The sequence below is a fragment of the Protopterus annectens genome, chromosome 9.part0, assembly GCF_019279795.1.
Source record: "Protopterus annectens isolate FY-2018-M chromosome 9.part0, PAN1.0, whole genome shotgun sequence".
Lineage (NCBI taxonomy): Eukaryota > Metazoa > Chordata > Ceratodontiformes > Protopteridae > Protopterus > Protopterus annectens.
The window spans coordinates 1592671099-1592697271 of record NC_056743.1 but is presented as its reverse complement, the minus strand read 5'-3'; the positions used below and the strand labels follow the sequence as shown (position 1 = coordinate 1592697271).

Here is a 26173-nt window from a genome sequence, read left to right as displayed (position 1 = left end):
GGGGAAAATGAGAAACTCTTCCACTGTGCTCATTGACTGACAGTCTTTGCAAAACCAGATACCACACAGTAGGTGTAAGTGAATGGAGAACATCCATTTACTTAAACTGATAAAACACGAGCCTGCAGTTCTTTGAACACTTTGTTGTATTTGACCAAATAATTTTTGATCTGAAGCTACAAAGAATTTTGACTGAAACAGGAACAAGGTAATATGCGTAACCCGTTATATCTGACGATGCACTTTTAAACAAATAAATTACATTACAAGGAAATGTAATAGTCTGAAAAAGCAAAGTAAAATATAATTCTTAAGGTGAGACAAATTGCTCCAAAGAGTGTGTGTGTGGGGGGGTGGGGGGTGGATGGGGTGATTAAAAGGTAAAACATAAAAAAAAAAATGAATGAATTTACCTCAGGAAAGTCACCCTGGAAATGCGTAAATGTGTCAAATTAGGTGTAAATGTAGACAAAAAAGTCAACACTTGCAATCAAAGTGAACAAAAAACGGTAAAAGCAGCCTGGGACAATTTCTCTGTAATATAAACATTTCATGCAGTAACACTGTGAATTAAGTTTAAGAAGCATTATAGGTACAGTTGTAGGGTAGGTAGACTGTGAAAGTTTCAGAAAACAAGCTGCTTAAGTCCTGCATACCTTAGCCAAAATGATTGAAGAGGTATTATTAGCATTGTTATGTTGCTAATTGTTTATACTCATCAAAGCTATCTCCAGATTGTCTTTCAGTTTGCAGGTAGGATAATGACATTAAATACAAACCTCTGGAATGCTTGGAGAATTCTTGTTCCTTTGGATACCTTTGTGGCACATGGTGAGTTTGCAGTGCAGAAACTGAATGGAATCATTGTACAATGGCCTGAGTAGGAAACTGAATCTCTGATGCTCTTGAGAGGTTGGATTAATAGGCAGGCCTCTATGATGGGTGGCATAGAATGTGACTGATTCATCCAATGGGCATGCCTTCTCGATCAGAGCATGGCCTGTGTGCTGCTCAGGGTCTGAGGCTGGTGAGTGATAACACTTTAAGATTGTGAAGCTCAGCTTTGCACTCCTGAGTGTCATTGTGACCTACAATCAGCAGAAAAAAAAGTACTGATCACATTAGGTGTACAGAATTCCACATCTAGAACTTACAATGTTACATCCATCCCTTGCAGATAGTCAATATGACCAAGTCACCTAGAGCCATATTTTACATCATCAAGTGGCTAGCCCTGCCACGGCATTCAGTCTGTGATCCACGTTTCCTTATCTTGAGGATACTGCACACCACAGTAGAAGCCCATAGAAGCCCAAAGTGGTTTGTGTGTACAACTCTTCCCCCTATAAGGCACCATGTAGAGTCTGTGCTGCTGCTCACAGTTCCAGTCATTGGTGAGTCTGAGATGGAAACACTCAGCATGTTTTTTGGACATGGGAGAAACCCCATGGAGACACAGGGAGAACGTGCAAACTCCAAACAGGCATTGGTTGGAGGTCAGGATCAAACTTTGTACCTTGTACATGGGAGGCAAAAACCTTAACCATTGTGCCAACTGGTCTCTCAACTGCTCTTGTAGCTAGCATGATTGCTTATCTTATTATTTTGAATTAAGTGGCTACATAACCACTGATAGTTTCAGAAAAAGAAATGATTTAATAATTTATACATTTCACAATACTTAAGACTTAATAGTCCAATGTCAGTCATCCTTTACTTCTAACTCTACTATTATACTGAAGTCAGTGGATAATGCCAACAGCTTAACCCCAAGGAATATTCAGCATATGTTTAATTCTGAAAAAAAATATTGTAGTGATACTCAAGTTTCAAAATGGTCCTGATTCCAAAAGACTTGCTGTTGGTGTAAGTGACCACACCGAGAGCGAGTCTTCTGGAATCTGGTCCCAGTAGTAAGCCTGTTTTTTCATAGGCCTTACATCAAAGTAAGTCAGTTATACAGAGAGCAACTCTTTTGGAATCTGGCCCCATGAGTTTTACTTTCTATTCCAGTAAGTATACCAATAACAAAAGTTACTAACCAAAATATTATAATTTACTTATTTTAAATCATATTAGCTTCACTGCTGCTCTATGCGCCTGTTGATTTTTGGAAAATGAAATGCTTGGACCTTTTCTTTTTTATCCTTTTTACAAATTGGTTATATTATAGTATCATAACCTCATAGCTAGGTTATTTCTAATATGGACATCTTTAACAGTCATTCAGCTAACAAGTGTCCAAAATAATTCATTTTACTCTGTGTTTAGCTGTTGTCTTATACACATCTACACACCATTTCCAAGCTGTGCAGTAGATATTTTACTAATGTATTGTACCTGGGTAAGCATTTGCAGTTATAGTGCTGATGTGTGCTAATGCAGCTATTTCATAGGGAAATTTCTACTCCCAGGCATCAGACTGTGCAGTATTTATACCACTGCAGACTTTGCAAAAAATGCACATAAAATTCACAGTTTCTATATGTATCACTTTAGCATTCCTACTGTCCAGCAGTACTGCTATGTCAATTTCATAAAAATAAAATTTTGTAAAATTTCTTAAGTTTGTATCCCACATTTCAATCACTGAAGCATTCTGAAATGTAAAAAATAGTCTATTCCCTCTACTGGCAAACTTACCAGGTGGTCAGATGCATAAAATACACCCTCCTGCCCCAGACATTCAGGTCCCATTTCTGTGCCCTACTCCAACACTTTTTCTATACTTTATTACAAAAAAAAAATCAAAATCATCTGCCTTAATGGGGAAGAGAGAGGGATTGAGTAAACAGTTGCTACAGTTTATACCCTGCCTACAAATCTCTCAAGTGTACCTCATTATGAGGAATGTTCCTCATTTTGGGAATAAAAAAGTCCATGTTCCTTGAGTTCCATAATGAAAGAATCTGTCACATATTCATTCTTAGAAATGTTTTAACTAATATCCACGATAAATAGGACTGAATCATATTAATACATCAAAAGAAGTCTTTATAACTATAAAGTATCCCATTTTAACCATCCTATGAGCTTCTCAGTTTAAGTTACTAGTAAGTTGTTAGAAGATGCTCCGCATTTTGCCCATTTGTTACACATTATGAGAGGTAGTGTTCCTCATTTTGAAGATGGACAGTTGAGAGCTATATCTTCCTGTACAGAGTGCTACAGGACTCATGTAGCAAACTGCTTGCTATGATGTAGCAAGCAGGTTGTTACAGTTTAAATCACAAAAAAAGAGCGCTACAGCTCTTGGGTTTGACTGCAAATACAATATTGGCATTTCAAAGCCAGTACTGTGTTAAAGAGAGATCCAGATTGTGCCCCCACTACTTTGCACCAGGAGTAGTTGCCCTTCTCGTCCCACCCTAGCTACACTACTGCTGGAGTCCTCACTCCCTAGCTGTCAAACTCCTCTTCCATAAACCTAAATTTCCAGATCACTCCCTAACCCTAAAACTACACTCCCCTCTATAAACCTAAAATCTCCAATTGCTCCTCAAACCTAAAACTCCACACCTCTTCTAAACATAAAATCCCCTATTGCTCCCTAACCCTAAAACTCCACTGCCCCTGCCTAAACCTAAAATCCCTGATTACTCCCTAACTCTAAAACTCCAATTCCCTTCCCTAAAACTAAATTCCCCAGTCTCTTCTTAATCCTAAACTCTCCTACTCCCTAACCCTAAAACTCCTCTCCCTAATCCTAAAATTTTCCTCCCCCTTCCTAAACCTAACTCCCCTCCCAATTGTTGACTAAAACACTAATCTACACTCCCATCCCCTTCCACTCCCTCCTTCGCCAGGGTTACCTTGCTTGAACTGGAGTAACGTGCTCTGGTAAGGTGCAGCAGATGCTCGGACAAACTCATATTTAAGCTTGAGTGTGAGCAGCAACCTGTGTGAACTACAAGATGCCCAAATCCCTGGCTTCAAGACAGTGATCTTTGAGCACCTATGACTCAAGTGCTTGTAGATGAACCAATTTTTAAAGAATACAATAACTACAGAATCAAAAAAATCATGCTATTCCCAAGCAGTCCCCTATGCCAGTTTAGGCCAAACTGCTATTCCCATAAGAATAATAAAATTAATTGTGTTGTAAGATGTTACAATCCTGAACGTATACACACACACACACACACACACACACACACACACACACACACACACACACACACACACACACACACACACACACACACACACACACACACACACACACACACACACACACACACACACACACACACACACACACACACACACACACACACACAAAACACACACACACACACACAAAACACATGTGCTGTCAAAAGCCATGTGTGTATGTTAGAGCAAGCTCACAGAACATTGGGATTAAGCAAACATTTCCTTAACTTACTATTGACTGTTTATGTCTTTACCCTTTGTTCCTCAACTAATTGTATATCCTCTAACCTATTTTTACTCTCATATCACCCTTGCCTTAACCTAACTTGTATTTTTTTCCTCTGCTTATTCTTATTTTTGCCAAACCCTCTCTGTCTTACTTTAATTATCTCTTTCCCTCAACTATTACACTGAACTGGCATCAATCAAACCATCATTTCCAGGCAAACAACATCCAAGGCTGAGGTTTACTCTAATAAGGACCACAAGAAAGAGGCATATTAATAATGCATGTTATTTACTGTTATGTCTAACATAGCTATCCTATCCCTCTGTAATAAATGGGGCCGAGTACATACACTCCCACTAGAATTAACAAGTTCCCTGGTAACTTTCTTTATACTAGAAGACATGGCCTTCCCTTGAGCTCCCATCCTTCTTGTCTATTCTATGCTATATACCCACTGCAAAACTTCTCTCCAGTTTACCTATCTTACTATACTTTAACTTACTTGCTCTTTGCTGCAGTATAAATTTGTCTTCCCCAATGACTTCCAGTGACCTTTCCCTTACTGAAGCATAAAAAAAAAAGTAAATAACTGCAGTGCTTAGTATCTCTTTAGGTAGGCTTTTCTACTAATTACACCTACAACTGGTCAACTCTCTGCTTTGAAACTCTTTCTGCTAATCCCAATATAAGGGGTTTACTCCTTCTATTTCACAGAAATGGGTCTACATTGATTTCCTGACAAACATTGCTGATGGCCAGTATGCCAAACACAACATCCTACCAATCCGGATGACCACTACAAACAAAAGGTTTAAAAGCATTGTTGCCCAGCACCTCCTCCCTAATATGGTATCTGCACCCACACCCCATTCTCTGCATATACTATCTCTTTGGTCACACCAACTCAGGTGAAAGAAATAAACATACTTGCGTTTTCTCTCGAGGTCAAATGACCTAGGAGGTACTATATTTAGAGGACTGGGTGCGAGGGCAGAGCCTCCATATCAAGAAAAGGGTGGGGGTAGTTAACAAAAGTATTTGTTGTAAAATATTGCTTTATTATACATACCTTAGTAGCAAAATAGGCAGTGACAAACTGTTGCTTGGAATTCTGGGCATTGTATGTTTAGAGTTGGTAAGCCAAAACAGAGCAACAGGAACAAGGAGTATAATGTCACAAAAAGAAACAATGTCCCTCTCAGTGTCTAATGTCACAAAAAGGCACATTGTCCCTCTCAGTGTCTAATGTCACAAAAAGGCACAATGTCCCTCCCAGTGTCTAATGTCACAAAAAGGCACATTGTTCCTCTCAGTGTCTCATGTCACAAAAAGACATAGTGTCCCTCTCAGTGTCTCATGTCACAGAAAGGCATATTGTCCCTCTTAGTGTCTCATGTCACAAAAAGGCATATTGCCCCTCAGTTTTCCGGGTTCTTAGCATTCATTTCAGCCTCCAGTTGTGATAATAATGACATTTTTCTGCTTATTTATTCAGGGGTACATGGCTGATAGTAACATTATGTACCTTGTCTATTCACAGTGTACTTTAATTACATTAGTTGGGAAGGCAGGAACCCAAAAATTTATAATAACATACTATCTTACCCAATGTACTCAGGAAGAATAGATATATGCCATACACAGCTTCCTTTACTGATGTTCTCATTTTTATATAGTAGCTACACAAACTGACAAACTAAAGATATGTCCCATTGGTGTACCTCTGAACTGTCAAGAAGTTTCCAGAATAACCACATTTTTGCCTCATAATTTTGGTCTGTTCTACATACAAATCTGTGGTTTTCTGGTAAATTATGGAGGATTTAAATCACCAAATAATGGCAGACATTTGAGTTTCATTCTTTATATCCTTCAGAAAATACATGTTTTAATCCCAAACCTGTTATTCTAGCAACTTTAGTTTATAAGAGTAAAATTTAAAATTTATCCCTGGTTTGGTGCCTTTGTCACCCCATTATTTTTGTCTTTGTCCAGAATTCTTATACTAAGAGGTTGAGAGGTTTGTCCAGGGGATCTTTACTTCCTGTATTTGAATGTCTTTGACAGCCTTTGTGACACAGTATCCTTTCAATATCAAAGTGTGTTTTATAGAAAAATATGTCTCAAGCATACAATCTGTGTCAGCTATAGACATTTGAGTGGAGTGAATAAGTAGAGTGGTGGTCCTGTTTCTTTTTCCTTTTTCATTTTTGAGACTATATAGATACACACACACACACACACACACACACACACACACACACACACACACACACACACACACACACACACACACACACATTTTGGCATACAATATATCATTTAATTTTACTTATATCACATTATTTACAAAGATAATTCACCATCAAACACATGACATGAAGCACAATATGGATGGAGTACAGAATTTAAAATAAAGCAGGACAGTCATGATTACAAATTACAAAAATAATGATGTAAAAATACATTTAAGCAATGATATGTATATGAGAAACATGTAAAGGAAAGTAAGAGAAGAAATCAAGATTGGTACAGGAACAGTAATTTCAGATGTGGCACAAATGCCCCAGGTTCCTGTTAATGGGGGTGGGGGAATGAAGGTCTTATTGCCTTCTGCCATCTGTCATAGAGTATGTAAACAATTTGGATCTATCTAACCAACAGCACACCCTATAACAGTCAACAGTTATTCAGTAGGGAAACCTACAATGCTCCCCTTTGGTTTGTTGTGCAACTGCCTGTCACTTTTCTAGGTTACGGCCAATGCAAGTGAATGGTATAACTAGTAATGCAGACCAACAGAAGGGATGACTAATGGATAGATAAAGCATCGGTGGATGTACAAAAGTACACCAAAAATTCCAGTCTCACAGATACCCTGTATCCTGTTGAGCAGTACGCTTACCTAGCTACTTAGGTTACATCTCAGTTTCATTCCTTCACGAAATCGTCCAAGATATACAGCTTAATTTATGTGGTACATATCTAGTGAAAACCACTTACAAAGGAGACTTTGAGGAGGCCGATTACTAGTCTCCATCTGGGGGATACCTGATTAGCAGCCTATCCCTAGGGACGAAGCCAGAAGGGTTTGTTATTGCTATGGGTCTATATCATATGAGCGAATCTCACAAATTGTGAACACTCATAATATCGAACATACCATACCTCAAACTTCTTATTGCGGGGGGGCTGTGCCCCCCATAACCCCCCGCTAAATATATATTCCAACTCGGAGATTGCACTACAGTGAGGAAAGGGCAAATATCCCATTCTTCACTGTACCACAATCTCAGAAAAAGCACTTCGAGGTCGGGTACATTCGATATTATGAGCGTTCACAATTTGTGCGATTCTCTCATATGATATAGACCCATTGCTATGAGGGTATGAGTGGAAGGAGAAATTTGGAAATGATTATGAGCGAGTTAGTAAAGGGCATGGTACAAGGTTTAAGACACATGCAAAAAAAAATGAAAGAAAGAAAAAAACACACACATACAAAAGCATTAATAAGTTCATCTTAAAAAAAATCTGAGATTTTCAATTTGCTCTTTCCTAGCATGTATCCTACCTTAGTTGATTTTAGACCATCAAACAAATTATACTCGTAAAGATTTTAAGTACAACACCATAATGTCTGACTGTCAGTATAAAGTGGCAATGAATATAGTGACAATTATAACAGATAAAAAAAACAGGATAAGATGTTACAATGGGCAGGATACCTCTACAAACACATGGCTATTAACTACAACTTTATAGGCGCCATGTTGACGTTGAGTGAAAAGCTCTGAGTTATACAGATCAAGGCGAAAGAGAGCATTACTCAGGAATACAGGAAAATTCACAGCTTCTACTTCTTCTTCATTCGGTTTATCCTCCAGACTTGCAGTTGGTGGTTCAAATGTAGGATACACACAGCTAAACTGGAAAAGACAAACACAGATTTCAAAATGTCTGACAATAGTATTCTGCTGTGAGTTAGAGAATTTAAAATAATCTTTTTTTTTTTTTTTTTTTACTTTGCAAGGTAGCTTAACCAAAACTTTTGCTGAATATCAGACAAGAAATAACAGCTCCAAAGTTCACAGTGAAGTTCTTATCACTGTGTTATGATGTTACAAATTCTGTATAATGAAAATACAACCAATCCCAGATACCACGGGCGGTCTTATAATGGACTGCATTTTATGCCAGTCTTCGTATACACCATTTTATTTGGATGCAGAATCTGCATATATAATATATTGGTTTTATCTTGTATGTGATCAGAAAAAGGGGAAAGAGACTTCTAGTGACATAACATTCAGTTACATGTTGACTCTCAATATGTCCCCCATAGAAAAATCATTGCTTTATTACAAGTTAACTCAAACTCCAAATGCTTTTCATACCCTTGGACAAGAAATTATGATTATGACACAATATGACAAGCAATTATGCAGAAAAAGGTAGAAACAGCAGTCAGCAAAGTATGAACTTGTTCTGAATAATTCCAAAATGGGAATGATATAACAGTTCTTGCATCAGAGGTAAACATTATATCACTGCTACTTTTGCTGAGTTTCTAGTCTCCATTTGAAATGTACCAACAGTTATCATTAAATTCAAAAGAATTTTCTGAATGGCCAGTGGCATGACTGTAGTATGTTAATATTCACGTTTTTGATTTGTAAAATGCAGTTGTAATTTGGTTTGTTCTTATTCAGTTTAATGTGATGGATTTAATGCAATTAATTTCTCATACATATACATACCTCTCAACCAATTAGGGCAAGAAATCTGGACAAAGCCTAAAACAGTGGGGGGGGGGGTAAAGGCTTAAAATAGGTACATATTTTAAATATTGATCTTATACAACTTAGCAGATTGTTAGAATAACAGAATTTCTGTTAGCATACATGCTCCAAAGGCAATGAAGTCTGAATCCCAAATATATGTCATTATTTAGTGACTTCAGTCCTTAGTGATTTGTCAGAAAACCACACATTTTATGAAGGATAGACCAAAACTATGAGACAAAATATCTGTCTATTCTGAAAAAATATGGACTGTTGAGAGGTATGTAACATACATGGTAAAGGCATTTAACTGCCTTATTTTATTATGGGATAGCTTCCCATTCATGGAACAACATTTCATACCAGTAGGGATGCTTTAAGAGAAGAAGGAGACAGTATGGGTTTCCAGTGATGTTGAATAAAGTGTCAAATCTTCTCTCAATAGCAATGACCATTTGCTATTACTCACTGACAGTACAGGTTAGTGTTTAGTACAGAGAGCTATCACTCTGGAGAAAGTATTATGCCCAAACAGAGATATTCATGTCAACCACTGTCATGCTGTGCAACTCAGGAAGTCATATAACCTTCATCTGCTTTGTTCTATAGTCCTATAACACAAGTCTAACAGATCAAGAAGGTCTTACTCCCCCACTTGAGTTAAGACTGCAGTGCTTTTTTGGGCATCCATTTCCTATCATTACCATGTCCAGCAATAAGAATTAGGTACAGGTGCCCAGGTGAGGGCTTCCATCCATGTCCAACAACAAGAATAAGGTACAGGTGCCCAGTTGAGGGCTTCCATCCATGTCCAACAATAAGAAAAATGTACAGGTGCCCAGGTGAGGGCTTTCATTCAAAGAAACTTTATTGTCATTTAGGATCACATCAATGCAGCCTAAACGAAATTACAAATGTCAGCTCACAAGAGAAATGCAGTGCAGATAACATAGATACAGCGGTATCAGAAAATAACATAAAGACAATACAACACGTAGGACATCCAAGAGGTAGTCCACATTGCAAAAACACACTCAATACCCATTATCCAATGATAAATAATAAATAAATACCCACCACTAAACCCCTTCTCATTAAGATATAGATGAAATACAGACTTAACTTTCAGCAGAGGCCAGGGGAGAAAAGCTCCACAAAGAAAAATTACAGACACATTTAGTTATTTAGACATAATCAGTATACACACAAATTACAAGAGACATGTTTTTACAGTGGTATGCGGCACAAACAGTTACAGTGGAGAGAACAATCAAAAAAATATTAATTTTAAAAATAAAGGTAAGTAATAGATTTGTGGTGTACAGCTGAACTTTGGAATGTAGGTAGAATACATACATAGTACACAGGTACAGTACATACATTGTAGATTAGCCAGTGTTTGTGAGTAAGATTGAAAACTATTATCAATTGCTCTAGATTTAGTATGTATATGTTATCCGCTTTCACTAGCCTGGGGAGCAATCATGGCACTGCCAACTTTGCTTGAGATGTTGCCTGATGAGGTCTTTAAAGGAGGCTTTGGATGATGTGTTTTGAATGCTAGTAGGGACAGAGTTCCATTTTTAAACTACTATATAGTGCATCTCCAAAGCTATTGTAGCTGTTGGTGACTTCTAGTAGTAGTTTGCTTGATGATCTAAGAGGCCTTTTGGCTGAGTGATGTTGTACTAGGTTTTTGAGGGCAGGACACTTATTGGGGAGGTAATAGATAGAATGACAGAGGCAGAGCTGATTGTAGGTTAGGAGGTTGGGCAGTTCAAGCCAGTGGAGCTGTCTCAAAGCAGTACAGTGATGAGTTCTATATGAGCAATTTGCAGCAAAGCGGGCAATTCTGTTATAGCAAGCTTCCATTTTGCTTAGTTCAGTTTTGTTGAGATTAGTCAGAATGGGAGATGCATAGAGTAGGGTGGATAGAAGTTGGGAGCGAGCAATGGCTGATCTTGTGTTGTTGGTAAGAAATGGTTTGATACAGTAGAGTGACCCCAGTTTGGCATGTACTTTTTTAATAGTTAAGTTCAGATGACTATCAAATTTTAGGTGTGAGTCTATGGTTATTCCCAATAGCTTAGCCTGTGCCACTGGAGCAATTAGAGTAGCATTAGTGGAGTAGATAGTGAATTGACTGTTAGTGTTTTTGTTAGAACTGGTTATAATCATAAGCTGAGTTTTCTTTGGATTGAGGATAAGTTGGGCTTTGGTAAGGTAGTTTTCAATGTCAGAGAATGCTAGTTGAGTTGTTTGCAGGAGGGTGGGAATGTTTTGTGCAGCACAGCTTAAGGTAGTGTCATCTGCATACTGAATTATAGATGCATGCTGTGTGGAGGTGTGGAGGTCATTTGTGAAGACTGTGAATAGTAGTGGTCCTAAGATAGAACCCTGTGGGACTCCTATAGTTATGGGCAGCTGAGGAGAGAGAGAATTTTCCCATTTCACAGCTTGGTACCTGTCAGTTAAGTAGCTTTGGAACCAGGTAAGAGTGGAATTAGATAGATGATATCGGTTTAGTTTGTTTAGCAGGATTTGGTGAGAGACCGTGTCAAATGCTTTGGACATATCCAAAAAAAGAGTTGACACTTGCAGGCCTTCATTTTTGAGATGGTTTACTGTGTCTGTGAAGCAGAGGAGAGCTGTAGTGGTACTATGGGCAGGTCTGAAACCATGCTGAGTAGGTGACAGGATGTTGCAGTCTAGGAGATAGTTTAGCATCTGGGTATGGTTGCATTTTTCTAGGATTTTGGCCAGAGGGGAGAGTAAAGCAATGGGTCTGTAGTTATTAAGTTCAGTGGAGGTCCCTCCTTTATGTATGGGTGTAACATAGGATATTTTCCAGAGTTTGGGCACATAGTTTTCAACAATTGATCTGTTTATGAGAGTGGAGACTGGGATAGCAATAGCATCTGCTGTAAGTTTCAAGAAATAGCTGGGGAGTAGGTCGGCTGCTGATGATGGGTTTTAGTTTGGAGAGCATGCTTTTGATTGAAGTGGTGGAAACTGTTTGGAGGGTAAAGCTTGTATTAGTGTTATTTGTGTTGGGGGTAGTGAGGAAGGAACTGTCCTGTGATACTAAGGATAGAATTGAGTTCACAAAGTGGGAGATAAATTGTGTTTTGATGGGAACTTTAGTGTCAGGGGTGGTTGGTTTGTGGATTTTAGTAGCTGGTTTACATTTTTCCAAAATTTTTGGTTGTGTTGGTATTTAGTTTGTAATGTTGTGTAGTAGGATTTTTTGTCCAGCCTAATGCATTTTTTTGCAGTTCTTGGTACTTAGTTAGGCTTTGTGTTTCTTTGTTTTTGCAGTGTCTCTGGACTTGAGGATTTGTTTGGTTTCTTTACTGAGCCAGGGGTTTGTAGAGGTTCTAACCTTGATTTTCAACAGTGTCTAGGTGTTGTAGAAATGTTTTGTTGAAATATGCTACAGCCTGGTCAAGTGGGAGGGGGTCCAGTCACAGTTACACAGTAAAGTGTTGAGGACCTCAGGAGATAATTTTTTTGTGTTTCTAGTGGATATAGAGTTAGTGGTTTTGCATATGCTTGTTCTACTACGTATAAAGTATATTATGTTGTGGTCACTTAAGGTGTCTGGGAGACTGCCTGTGTGAGGGTACAATGTGGGGTTGCTAGTTAGGACCCAGTCAAGGATGGATTCCCTTTTAGATTTTTTATCACACCTAGTTGGAATTTGGACTAGCTGCTGGTAGCCATGGAGATTTATTAGATTACTTGGTGGTTCTGATATACAGGTGAACCAATCTAGGTTGAAGTCCCCAGAATAAGGGTTTCTTGTGAGTATGTGGAAGAACACCAGGATAAGAAGTCTTCAAGGCTAGCAGGTGTATTACCAGGTGGAATATAGATCACAATTGTGGTGATGACCTTTTAGGGTGAAGTTGAAGTTGTGAGATAAGTATGTCCCAGTTACTGGGGAGGGTAGGAGTTTGGTAATTGATGGACAGTTAAGTTGGACTTGTAGAGTAAGGCAGTTCCAGGTCTGTCTTGTCTAATGATATTGTAGGAGAACTTCTGAGTTAGCTATGTTTTATTTAGCCAGGTTTCTGTTAAAGCAACTATGTCTGGGGAGTAGTGTGCTATTGTGGCCTGGAGTTCAGGTATTTTATTTTTGATACTTCTAATATTAATATTTAGCATTAAAAGATGGTTGGTTTTGCTGCTGTTGTTGATTTGCCCAGGGATGAAGAAAGTGTGTTATGTTCTGACATTTGTGTTGGAGCAGTTTGTGTTGGACAGGATGGATTTGGGTCTGGGTTGGGGTGGATATCCCCACTTATGGTGAGCCTGGAGTTAAAATAGTTATACAGATGTTGGAGTTTGGTTTTTGGAGTAGGAATGAGAGCATATGTGTTTAGTTCTGAATTGGTCCGTTATGTAGTTCTTGAATAAGTGTGGGCAGATATTATTATAATGTGTGGTGTCTGTGTATGAGAGTGCATAATGCAGTGTTGTGCTACTAAGTTTAGGGATATTGCTAGATTGATAACTTGTGGTGTTGTAAAGAATTATGAGAAGACAGACTAGATTTAGTTGTGTGATAGTCATGGTTATAAAGTTTATGTTGTTTCTAGGTGGGGGGTCTGAATAGGAATTATAGGGTTGCACTATATGTGGATGGGGAAGTAGTGTGGGTAATGCAAAAAATGCCTAGTGGGAATGAGAGTGATTGGGAGTATTTTGTGTGGAGCAAGTTGGTGTGGTTTAATGTGATATGACTTGAGGAGCTGTGATTGGTGGAGGTGATGTGAGGGTGAGCTGTGGGTGTGGCTATGATTACTATAAATGTAGAGGTAGTGGGGCAGGAGGGAATAAGGGGGGCAGGGGGGGGGAGAGAGGAGAGGAGTGTTACGAGCAGCGAGAAGAGGCTGAGAGCCAAACCAAAAGACAAAAGTAAAAGTAAGTATTACTTTACAAATCTGAACACTTTTAAAACAAATTCTTGTGTCCTGGTGGGAGACTAGAAATTTAAAGATGGCTCCATGCTCAGCAGGATTCTAATATAGACTTTGTATTGGGGAGGGGAGATAGCAAGGGGGGTAAACCAGGTGGAATGACATTAGCAATGATAGAGATGCAAATAAACAGGTGATCCTCCCAATACAAACTACAAAGGCAGAAGAAAAGAGAGGGCTGCTATGGTTAATTTAATTTAGTTTAGTCACAGGATGTGAAAATCTATCTATATATTTGTATAGATGGGCAGATTTGCTTGAGTTATCCTTGTTTACTGCAGATTTGCTTGAGTGTGCTCGGCTAGCAGAATGTAATTGCTGAAGAGCACTTGTGTCCTGGTGGGAGACTAGAAATTTAAAGTCCAGTATGTCCAGCAATACGAATAAGGTACAGGTGCCCAGGTGAGGGCTTTCATCCATGTTCAGCAATAAGAATAAGGTACAGGTGCCCAGGTGAGGGCTTTCATATTAGTACTGTGTATAACTGCCTGATTGACTTACTAACTGACTATCTGAAGGTCAAATAAAATACAGGAATCAACAAATTCAGGAAATTAAGTAGAAACTAAGAGTAACAATTTATACAATGGACTACAATAGAACATAATTGCCAGGAATTTTTTTTTTTTTTTTTTTTTACAGATTAGGATATTCTATTCTGAGTAGTTCATGAACCTCAAAAGTAGCATGACAGACTAAATCTACTGGGGGAAAGGTAGGGAACAAAGAAGGTAGTAAAGAGAGAGTATAAACTGAAATCTTAGTTGGGCTAGTGATGAGCAAATAGGCAGCCATAGGGAAAAACAGAAAAAAGAGATGGCCTTTGAGATTATGTTTAAATGTACTGATGTGGAGAAGGTGGTATTAAGATGCATAGGAATGGTAAAAGATTTAGAAGGAAAGGGGCATGTAGGGGGTAGAGTGCAAACGTTTGGCAGGCCTGCAGAAGAACTTACTGATGGGCAAATAAAACTTCAGTGGGATACATTATTAGGGGTGGCAGCAGGTAATGGAGGATTAAACTTACTTGTTTTTTAAGGAAAGAATATTAATCTAGTTGCATCTTAATCTAAAAAAGGAGGACACAGGCCTTAAATGAGAAATGACATGCATGACATATGGACAGTTCATTAATGAACTATTTTTAATGATTTTGATTGGCAAGTGATGATCAGGAAGTATAACCTAATAAATGATATCATCATGATCATTAATGTGCAGGATGCAGCTGAATAAAAATACTTTTGGAGAGGAGCAGCATTTGTAGACAACACATTTTCCGTTATTTATTTCTTCAGCAGTATGCTGACCCCGCAAGGTGACAGATACTGAACATGCAGGTATTTCAGGATGGCACCTGACTAAAAGTGCAAATGAACAGATAACAGCTTTGCATTCTGTAATGAAGAGCTCAACCCACATTCATGGAACAACATTTCATGCCAGTAGAGATGCTTTAAGAGAAGAGGGAGACAGTATGGGTTTCCAGTGGTGCTGGATAAAGAGTGAAATCTTTCACTAGCAATGCCTATTTGCTATTATTGACTGACTGTGCAGGTTAATGTTTAGTACACAGAGTTATCACTCTGGAGAAAGTAGTATGTCCATGGAGAGATATTCATGTCAATCACTGTCATACTGATCATATAACCTTCTTCTGCCTACTTCTATGGTCCTATAACATGGTTCTAATGTTACATTTCAGTACCTTTCTTAACCCTGATCTTTTTAACTGTAGAGTTATCATATGTGGAAACCTGTTAAACATGGCAAAAGACATTCAATGACATTTACAGATGCTAACAATTTTCAAGCTTTCCATGTCTACCTACATTAAGAATTCTTGGCCCATCCTCTGCCTTCTGCTGTGTGGAAAGTGTTTCATTAAAATCATCCTGTTTGGCTTGGGCAATGGGAGACTGTTGCCATAGTAACACCTGTGTCAGACAGGATGAAGTACAATGTTAGGCAATATTCTTTACATATTTATTTATGAAATGATTTCACTTAAATGCAGTCTATGAAGATTACATTCAATAAGGTGGTGCAACTTGTTTTGTTGGAAACTAACCTTCACAAACAGCTTACATAATTGCAATATGTAGTTTTGGTTAGTTAAATTTAAGTATAGCATGGTCTTAGTCGAAGAACCTATTAAAGTGTAAGTAACAACAATTGAAATGTAATGACAAACCACAAGGAAGCATACATTTTTTATCAGAGCATTAATGTTTACAACTATCATGAAAAAAAGACCTTATTTACAATAAGGCAATTATCTGCGAGTCATGAGGTATTCAATACAGTGGCGTATCCAGGATTTTGCAAAAGGGGGGGGGGGTGCAGTCTGGAAAGTTGACGAGTGAGGTGAAAAAACAGAACACTGGGGAAGGGGAAGTGAAAAGATCACCTTAACATATTCTATCAGCATGTGTGAAAACACTGCAACATACAATCAGTTGGCATTCAGTGGGAGTGGACTTAACATAATGGTTAAGGTCTTCACTTCATAGACGCAAAGTACTGGGTTTGATTCTGACCTCTGCTTATTAGCTAGACTTAAAATTACCCTTCAGGGCAATTAGCCTAATATTCTCCTAGGAATCGAAGAACCTGGTGTGGCTGTGTTAGTGGAGGTACACAACTACTGTCCAGCACACAGCGTATTTACAGACATTACCAGTTGTTTTAAAACATACCTGGAAGATATGTTTGGTTGCCCATGCCAACTCAGTTATTTTCTAACGCAAAACAGTGTAAGAAACTTCTCTGTGTGGAGCATTTTCAGTCCATATATATATCTAGTTAATCACTGTATATTAAACTAGATATATATGGATTGAAAATCTTCCACACAGAGAAGTTTCTTACACTGTTTTGTTTTTGGACCCACTATACTTGTTTAGTGGGTTGTTTGAGACTTCGGGGATACCACGGAGATTACTTGAGTTATTTTCTAAAGCAAACCTGACATATGCATTGTGGTATCCTAGCAGAGAGTCCCAGTGAAGGTGATATCACCCCAATAATACCCTTAGTAAAGTAAATAATGATTTATGTGAAACCAGCAAAGTTAATTTAAGTAAATCATTTTATGTGCCCAAGTGAAGTTCAGTTAATTAAAAAGAGCATAGCAAGTTAAGGAACTACATATTATGAAAAAAGTCCTAAAAACTAAGTAAGTTAAGTTATATGCAAAGTATGAAAACAAATCTAACTACCATAGCATTTCACAAAGGACAGTAACACAAAATATACTTTAATGTCTGATCAGCCTAATATGCAAAGCCATGGAAAGATTTATTAAGAAACAGGAAACCTCCAAACACTGATCCTATTTCAGTTTGGATTTGTCAAGGGAAGATCATGCTTACTCAGTTTGGTGGACTTTTTTGAAAAGGTTACCAATGCGATGGAAGGTAAAAGGGTACACACTTCATGCCTCAACCTGGTCAAAGCTTTTGACACAATCCCCCACTCCGGCATTGTAGAAAAGCTAAATAAACTGGGAGTTGCATCTTATTACACACTGGATTACCACCTGACTTACAGATAGGATGCAAGAAAACAAAATAGGGAAGGTTACCTCCACAAAGGGATGGGTTGCCAGTAGAGTCCCCTAGGGTTCTGTGCTGGGACCTTTCCTGTTTAGCATCTACTTCTCTGAAGTAAAACTCAATACCAAAGGGCTCTGGCTGACTAAGATTGCACATGGCTGCAAGTTAGGAGCAGTCACTGAATCCCCAAATTACATAGCCATCCTGCGGGAAGGTTTATCCCAAAAAAATAACTTGTGCCAGAATCATGGACCGAAAATAAATGTCAATAAATGCATTATTGTATTATTTGGGAAGTCATCTACCTCAGGGAAGAACTACAATGACATTAAGTCCCTATGAGTAGGCTTGTTTGGATTTGGGAAGTTATCTGGACAGTGACCTAAATTTTAACCAATGTGTCTACTGAGGTAGAAAAGTCCTTCTATATAGCACAGCTTATAAAAAAGGGGTTATGTCTTCCAGTAGGATGCAGATGATCTTTGTAGCCAGTGATTCACTGCCTCTGTACCCAGGAAGAGTAGGACAAAAGGGGTGATGGACTATATCACTTGCTCCCTAGTTAACAACCTGTGCTTCACCACAATACACTGCTTGCATCTCATTACTGAGTCTGTATATACAGCAATCAATAACTACTGCTAAGCAGGGCTTCTCCCTTATGCATTCTAGAGAAGCCATGACAATACCGCAAGACATGCAGATGGTGTATGTATCCTGCCAGCCACTGAAGTATACCATTCACTAATTAGTAATGCAGAAGTCCTACATGTCTAAATCCTATATGTCCATAACCCCGCTACCACTTAAACAGTAAAAACAGCAGGTGTAATAAATATTACTCTGATCTCTGGGAAACTTCTGTTTGATTAGATGCATGGGCACTGGAGGGACTGGGTGGGAAGATAGGAGTGAGTGGTCAATGCCAACACACCTTTCCTAGGGGGAGGGAGGTAGCCTAGGCTCCCTGGAATAGCTGCATGAAGTGCCTGGTGAGCTATATGCTGTAAGAAGTATACTTCTTAAGTTGAGGTTTGACCATGCATGGAAGAGAGCATGCACTTTCTTAATGCAGGAAATGCAGAGCTTGCAAAGATACACTTTGTTGTGGGAGGTGGGGCACACTCCCCAGCAGAAGTTTGATGCAATACTAGTGTGTTTTGACTCTTCACTCGTCTCAGGTATGGATCAGATTGAGCCAAGAGAAGGCTATGGTGGATACAGCAGATCCAGTAAATTCACAGAGGAGCTGGTGGCAGCTGAACATCAGCTGCAGGGAGAAAGGAAATAAACATTCCACTGAACAGCATGTCATTTATCAGTGACTGTGCTGGCCACTGGAACTTTACACAAACTAACTGGAGATATTACTGGGGTTTTGAAAGCATTTATAAACCAGATCCTACAAAGTTTCTCAAGAGTCTACTGCCAAATGCAGTGATGAATAGTCACATGCCTTGGATGCAGGCTGAGTGGACACCTGTGATGAGTGAATTCCACACTATATGCCATGTGCCAGGTAAACTGGGTACAATGGATGCCACAGACACTGAGATCCAGAAACCTTTCACTGATGATGTGACTGTCTGTGCAAATTTATTCCTTAAGTTATCAGGTGATGTCACTACACAGATGTGTGTGCTATCAGTCCCAAAAAAATTGTGATGCCAACAGTTGGCACTCTTGTGCCAATTACCAAACCACTGAAGGTGGTCAAGGATCATGAGTGCACTCAGAACATTGTGAATTTAAGTGGGAATAGGGATATGTACAGCAATCACACAGTTAGTATGTATATTTGTAACAAGGTGTGGGTAACAGCCCCCAACATCATGCCAGCTATCCTTTGGAACCATACTGTCATCACAGACACCACAGTAGGTGGTATACAAGCATGCACAGAGGAGTCAACGTTAACATAAGTGAACGTGTATTAGCTCACCTATAAAAGAGGTTGCATTGCCTAGGCAGCTGTGGGGGAACACTACAGCATACTTCCACAAACCCTGTCAGGCATTTAGAGTACATGTATACTGTACAATCTTGTGTCAGACTTGCATCCCACCTCCACAAGATGATCCTACATGACTGCAGGGCCCACAGGATGATAGTCTACTACCTCCATCACCACCTATACTGAAATAGCCATCATCAGCATTAGCTGATCATTGTGTAGTAGTCTGTATATGTAGTTAATGTACTTTAAGCAATACTCCATGATAAACCTATCTAAGTAAGCAGTAACATTCCCTCCATGGTGCACCCACATCCATGCCCCAGTGATTCCAAAAACGGAGTCATGTTTTACTAAGAGTAACAAACGGACATTATCTATTAATTCTTGTCATTGCTGTGAGGACCCTCTACTATCCCACAGCAGACCAAGGTCCTGCACCTCCTCCTTAGCATTGTGCTTAATGACATTAAATTCTAGAATGGCTGTACTCCAGCTTCCATGCCCACCAATGACATTTACATCCAAGACCACCTCAACCCACCTGTACTGCCTCAGCTCTTCATTGCCATCTTGACCCACAAGAAGGGTGACATCTGTGTAGTGTATATTAACAGTCACCTCAACTTCCTGCATGATAAAATTCATATTTGTTTTCTAGCCACTCACTGAACCACAGGTGACAAGACATAAAGTAATTGTTATAATGGCTAACTTCTTCCACACGCAGCCAAACAAATATGCAGGCCAATAAGAAAAGCAGGCCTAAGAAATATACATGGTAGTAAATGAAATGCTTAGCCACATTCTTTCTATTTATTTATTTAATGAAATCTGCTATCCATACTCACAGACTGGACCTATTTTAGCTACAGCCCCATTAATACAGCAGGATCACAGCAAGAAATGGAGTTAAAGTTAAGGCTGATAGACAATGTGAAAATTACCAAATTGTGTTATGGGAAATCAAATCTAAAAATATTCACATATATTGTTTGTGTCTTTCAGCTTTTCCCGGTTAGGGGTCGCCACAGCGGAACTCCGGTCCGCTAATGATTGGCAGCTGATTTTTTACGTACCGGCTTGCCAGGCCTGACGCACAACCTTCAATGAAGGTACGCCCATTCACGCATGTCTCCACGCAGAAGACACTCTAGCTGAGAATCTAACAGGACAGCGTCTTACTGTGAGGCGACAACGCTACCGCAGCACCACCACCGCAGTTCTAAAAATATTCACATATGTAAAGTAACCAAATCATGTGCACTGTGCAGCCTCATAAAAAATTTTTACTTACAGTCATGGAAAATGCAACGCGGACCAGAGTTCCGCTGTGGCAACCCCTAACCGGGAAAAGCTGAAAGACACAGCAACAACTCGCAGAACTGCTAGTTAAAATTCCGCGCGTGAGTGCGGAATGTGTTTACATCTGCGTTGGCACATGCGTGTGCAATGCCGGGTCTTCCTTAAAGGAGAATACTCTGGCACTGCGGATGTAAACACGTTCCGCACTTGCGAGTGGAGAGATTTTATTTTTTAAAAGCTTTTTATTTTTTTCTGCCTTCAGGATGTGTGGGTTAACCAAAAGGGGGAGGCGTGCGCCCCTGCGCCAAAGTCTAAATCCGCCATTGCAATAGTATTTGGGAGATTTCTGTTTCAAGCAGTAGCTGTTACCTTTTGGCAGACCCAGCTATCTGAAGTCTGTATAAAGTCCTGACTGCCCAGAAAACCTGGTTGTGGTTTGCCTTTCAAAAAAACTTCATGTTTTATGATTCTAATGAAATGCAGTTTTATAGTGCCACCCAAATGACATGCAAAATAAATTTGAAGGAGCAAATCAGCTGGAAAGAAATAAACAGTGTCAAGTGAGTGAAGATTAAATGTCAGGAATTAGCAGACACACTCTGTTCAGTAAAGTTTTGGTGTGTTGAATGCACATCAGGCTGGAAACTAGATGTAAAAAGAAATGATGACTTGAAATGATTATAAACAGAAATGAATAGCAATATATATTGCAACACCAAAAAAAAAAAGTGAAGCATTTTGGAGGGGGTATACCCCCTGCATCCATTGCCTCCCACACCCCCTACATATATATACTAAATCTTTGGTCAGATAACTGCAAGAATGTCTGAAAAAACATGGTGTTGTTATAAGATTAAATAAATTTCTGTGACTCAACAAAAAGTGTTTCAGTAGATATTCTGATGCCAGAGTGTCTCACAAAAACTTTCAACTATTTGAAATTCAAAACAATTACATACGCTGTAACTTACTACTCTTTAAAGAATCTCACAAGGGTCAAATGTCAATATTTGGGGCTGTACACTTGAAATGCAACTGATACATCTCTAGATCATAAAACAACAAATAAATAGTTCAAAGCCTGCATATTTCCTGATACCACTTTGACCACAGTTAAAATATGTGAAACAAAGTAAGGCACCATTAGTCATTCGTCCTCTCAACAAACTTACAAATTCCTCCCCAGACGAGCTTCTCATTGTCAGTAAACTAAGTTTTATTAATAATTTATATTATATGTAAAACCCAAGTAAAATGTTGGTGTCCCGACCCTAACACACACACACACACACACACACACACACACACACACACACACACACACACACACATGAATGTGTGCACAACTTCACACACTGCACAAACAAAATGCACCCTCACGAGACCCCAGAAAAACAACACTACTTACCTAAATCAACCACCTAAAAATTAAATGTATTTATGTTCGAATGAAAAAATGTTAAAGAGAAAGAATAACAATAACACTAAAACAACCTGGTCAATTGAAAAACAGCACTATTGGCAAAACAATTTAGTTATTTAAAAATGAAAAGTAAACTAACCAAAACACAGTTAAGCTATAAGACTAACAAATACTAACCTTACCAAGTTTTTAACAGAGAGCTATGAAATAGAACTGGCAGGTGGATATGCAGGAAAAAGACACACAGAGCTGTTAGGATATTTTTTACAAATATATTTCCCATCTGAGAAATCATTAAGTGTTATTAGGTCTTATTCTGTAGCCAGCCTCGATGGTATTAATGGATACTTTAGTCATAGGTTCATAGAAGGTTACTAGGCTATTGGCCCTAGGCCCTTACAAGCCTAGCCATATTTATCCCAAGTTGCCCTAATTTTCTGTGGTTAGGCAAGTGAAGTTTGCAGAAGTAAGGGTCTAAGGTAGTTAACACTGACTTCCTCTGTCCAGGAGGGACATGGTTGCCACCCCAGGAGTGAATTTGCAGTCACCCATCCACTGATGTAGATTAAATTTGAAGAGGGTCAGGAAGGAGCTCTGTATCATGTGAACTGGAAGCTTGTTTCAGAGAAGTAGCAGTCTCTGGCAGATGTATCTATCTCTCCAGCATGATCTAATCATGTCAGAGGGTAGTTTAAGATCCCTGGAGCTAATGACCCTCCTATAGTTTGATTTACAAATGTGTAGCATTTCCATTAGAGCCGGGTCAGAGACTGCCCTGTAAGCCAGGCACAGGTCACCCCTCAGAACCTGTAGGGGACAGAATGCAATGAAAGAGCTTTCAGTCTTTCCATGTAAGACTTGTTTTGTGTACCCTGTCATTTCTTGGTGAGAAACCTCTGTGTTCTTTCCAATTGTTGCAGATGTCTGGTGAGGTGCATGCAAAAGGGAGCATTGTACTCAATTATTGCACTGATGAGGGCTGAGTATATTGGAATTATAACATCCTTAGATCTCGATGCAATGCCTTTACTTATAAGATATGGTACATAGAAGAATTTCCTTAGTACTGTGGATACATGATGGTCAAAGTTCAGACTGCTATCAATCTGAGTACCCAGATTTATTTAATTATTATTTTATTTAACATTTGTTGATCAGGAAAGGCCAACTAGGACACAGCCTATTTTCAGTGGAGACCTAGGGAGAAATGCTGCAGATGCATGTCTTTGGAATGTGGGAGGAAACTGGAGTATCCAGAGGAAACAGATCATGTATCACTGGGTCTGCACTTAGGAAGTACTGTCTGTAATGTAATTAGCAGGGATGTCAGCTTTTCCAAAGGAAATAATAATGGATTTTTTTGCATTTAGGTTTAATCTGTGGCTTTGGCACCAATCATTTGCCTGCATTAACCCTGCCTGCAGTATATTAACCTAATAGGTTTATAGGTTAGTACTAGGCTAACTGCCCTTGCGAGTCATTTTAAGCCTAGCCAGTTATCCCCTGTGAGATTCAAACCCTGTACCTTGTGTTTGTAAGGCAAACACCTTAACCATTAGGCCACCCTCCCAACAGGGGGACTCAATGATTGCTCCCAGTTTACTTGGACTTCTGAGAAATAAATTCTGAACAATAATGGGCCCAGCACCCAGAGGTATGCCACTGGTGTCTGGTCTTTTGCTAGAAGTAATGTTACCCACTTTGAAAGTATGTGTCCTGTCTGTGAGCCAGTTGCTACTCATCTGGCAATGTAGGGGTTAATTCCGGAGTGGGAGAGTGTCTCCATAATACTTGAGAGGAAGATTGTGTCAAATGCCTTGGCTAGGTCTAGATAGGTAGTATGCACTGTCTTTCCCTCGTCTAGGGCCTTGGTGACTTTCTTGAACAAGTCAACTTTGTTTAACAGTCATGATCTACGTTTAACAAATCTGAACTCGGTTGGGTCCATAGTTTGGAGATTACCTGTGTACTTGTTAATAAGGTCCATAATGATTCTTTTCATGGCCTTGCAGATGAGGCTAGTCAAGCTTATGCACCTACAATTCCCAAGGTCAGTTGATGGTCCCCCTTTGTGCAAAGGGATTACTATTGTTGTCCTCCATTCCACCAGAACATAGCCAGTTTGCAGGTTGCGGTTAAACAAGATGTAATGATATGGGCAAGTGCCAGCATAGCCAGCTGGAGGTTTGTAAAGAATGATATGTCCTTTGAATATCAAACTGATTTATACAAGATGCTTGTGTTACAAATGTATTAGAACTGTATGTCATTTGTATATCAAACTGATTTTGTACAGATGCTTGTGCTGAAAATGTATTTGTGAGCTTTGCTTGTGTTGAAATCTGTCAACAGTGCACCCTGCTGAAATGAGGAGAAATGTGCATGTATTATTGTAGCTGAATTAAACATATATATTTTAACAGAGGATACTGGCACAGCAGAGGTTAACTTTAAGAAAAATAAGGGAATGTATATGAGCTGTTAAATCATTAAAAGGTACCCCACAGTGTTGAATAGGACCAAAGTCACTGGGTCGGGGAAGAGCTTTTGTCCATTAGTTCAGTGAAAAGAGAGAAGGCCCTGGGCACTGCCATAAACATTTGGATGTGTATTGTGGACGTCTGTGCTAACCTCCTTTCTCAGCTTCAAAGGGGAATACTGTAAGAACACAAAATCAGGTGACCAGATGAGGTAATTCTGCCTGCCCTCTTGGAAATTATATTTAGATAATACAAAGAGAAATCTCAGAGTATTGAGTATTCTGTTTGGGAAACCTGACTAGAAAGATCTTCACTCACAGCATCTTGCCTTGAAGTAGTAAGTAACTGAACTAGGGAAGAGTAATTCTCTTAGATTCAGTCAGGAATATAGTGAAGCTTAGCAGATAATTATTTTTCTTTATTTGTCTGAGTCTGTCTATCAATGTTCTTTTCAATATTTCCTGTGATCTGAACTCCGTGGTTTACTATGGATATATATGTTCAGTATTTTCATGCAATTTTATTATTTATTATTAAATATATTTAAAACTTTTATTGTATTGGTGGCTGGTCTATGTAGAAAGTATCTAACATTGGACAGTACTTATATTTATTTGGTGCCACTGTGTGGGCCACTACAGAAAGCCTAGTCATCTTGGTGAGCTACTACCATTTGTAGTAGTATTAATATTACACAGTATAATTGGATACCCTTTTAAGAGCCTTACAGTAACTGACTGGTGGCAGCGATAACTACCCTATAGTCTGAGGAAAGGTGGTAGAGTTGGTAATCTGTGACAGCCTTTCCCAGGTATGTTTGAGTGAAAATTAAATCTTAAAGAGTTTGTGTCAGCTACTTGGGGCAGGGACACAAAGCACTGGGTTCACAGAGAGGGTGCTGGATGACTTGGCTTGGTCACTTGACTGAGGACCTTACCATTACAGCTGTACCAGTGGGGAGTCTTACTGGGGACCTGGAGGGAGACAAATATAAAGACATCCAGACCCCAGGCTGAGTGTGTGCCCTGTTTGCTCTTAAGGGAAATTGTGCTTGATGCAGAGAGGTCTGTATCTGGAAATACTGAGTGTATCCATTTGTATTCCAAGTGCATGTCCCTCTCCAGTGTCAGTGCTGAGGATTCAGGCTCCTTGATTACTGTCCCATTGTGGAGATGACATATAGTGGTGGCCATCACATATCAGTATTAGTGGTGGGTATCACACAAGAAGCCAAGTGGATCTGCTAGGTCATGTTTTAAGTTGTTTTAAAGGCAACCTGGGATATTGTCTGGTCCCACTGATGG

General features: G+C 39.2%; 1 protein-coding gene across 2 annotated transcripts in view; it reads right to left on the bottom strand.

The window, feature by feature from the left end:
* LOC122812201 (transforming growth factor beta receptor type 3-like) overlaps positions 1 to 26173 on the bottom strand; it is a 715443-nt gene that overhangs the window by 189006 nt on the left and 500264 nt on the right. For both annotated transcript variants that reach the window (XM_044084533.1, XM_044084534.1), the window contains exons 7-9: positions 15983 to 16087; positions 8113 to 8313; positions 780 to 1088 (exon numbers count right to left, since the gene is read on the bottom strand). In XM_044084533.1, coding sequence (XP_043940468.1) covers positions 780 to 1088; positions 8113 to 8313; positions 15983 to 16087 — 615 coding nt within the window. The remainder of the gene's footprint in view (positions 1 to 779; positions 1089 to 8112; positions 8314 to 15982; positions 16088 to 26173) is intronic.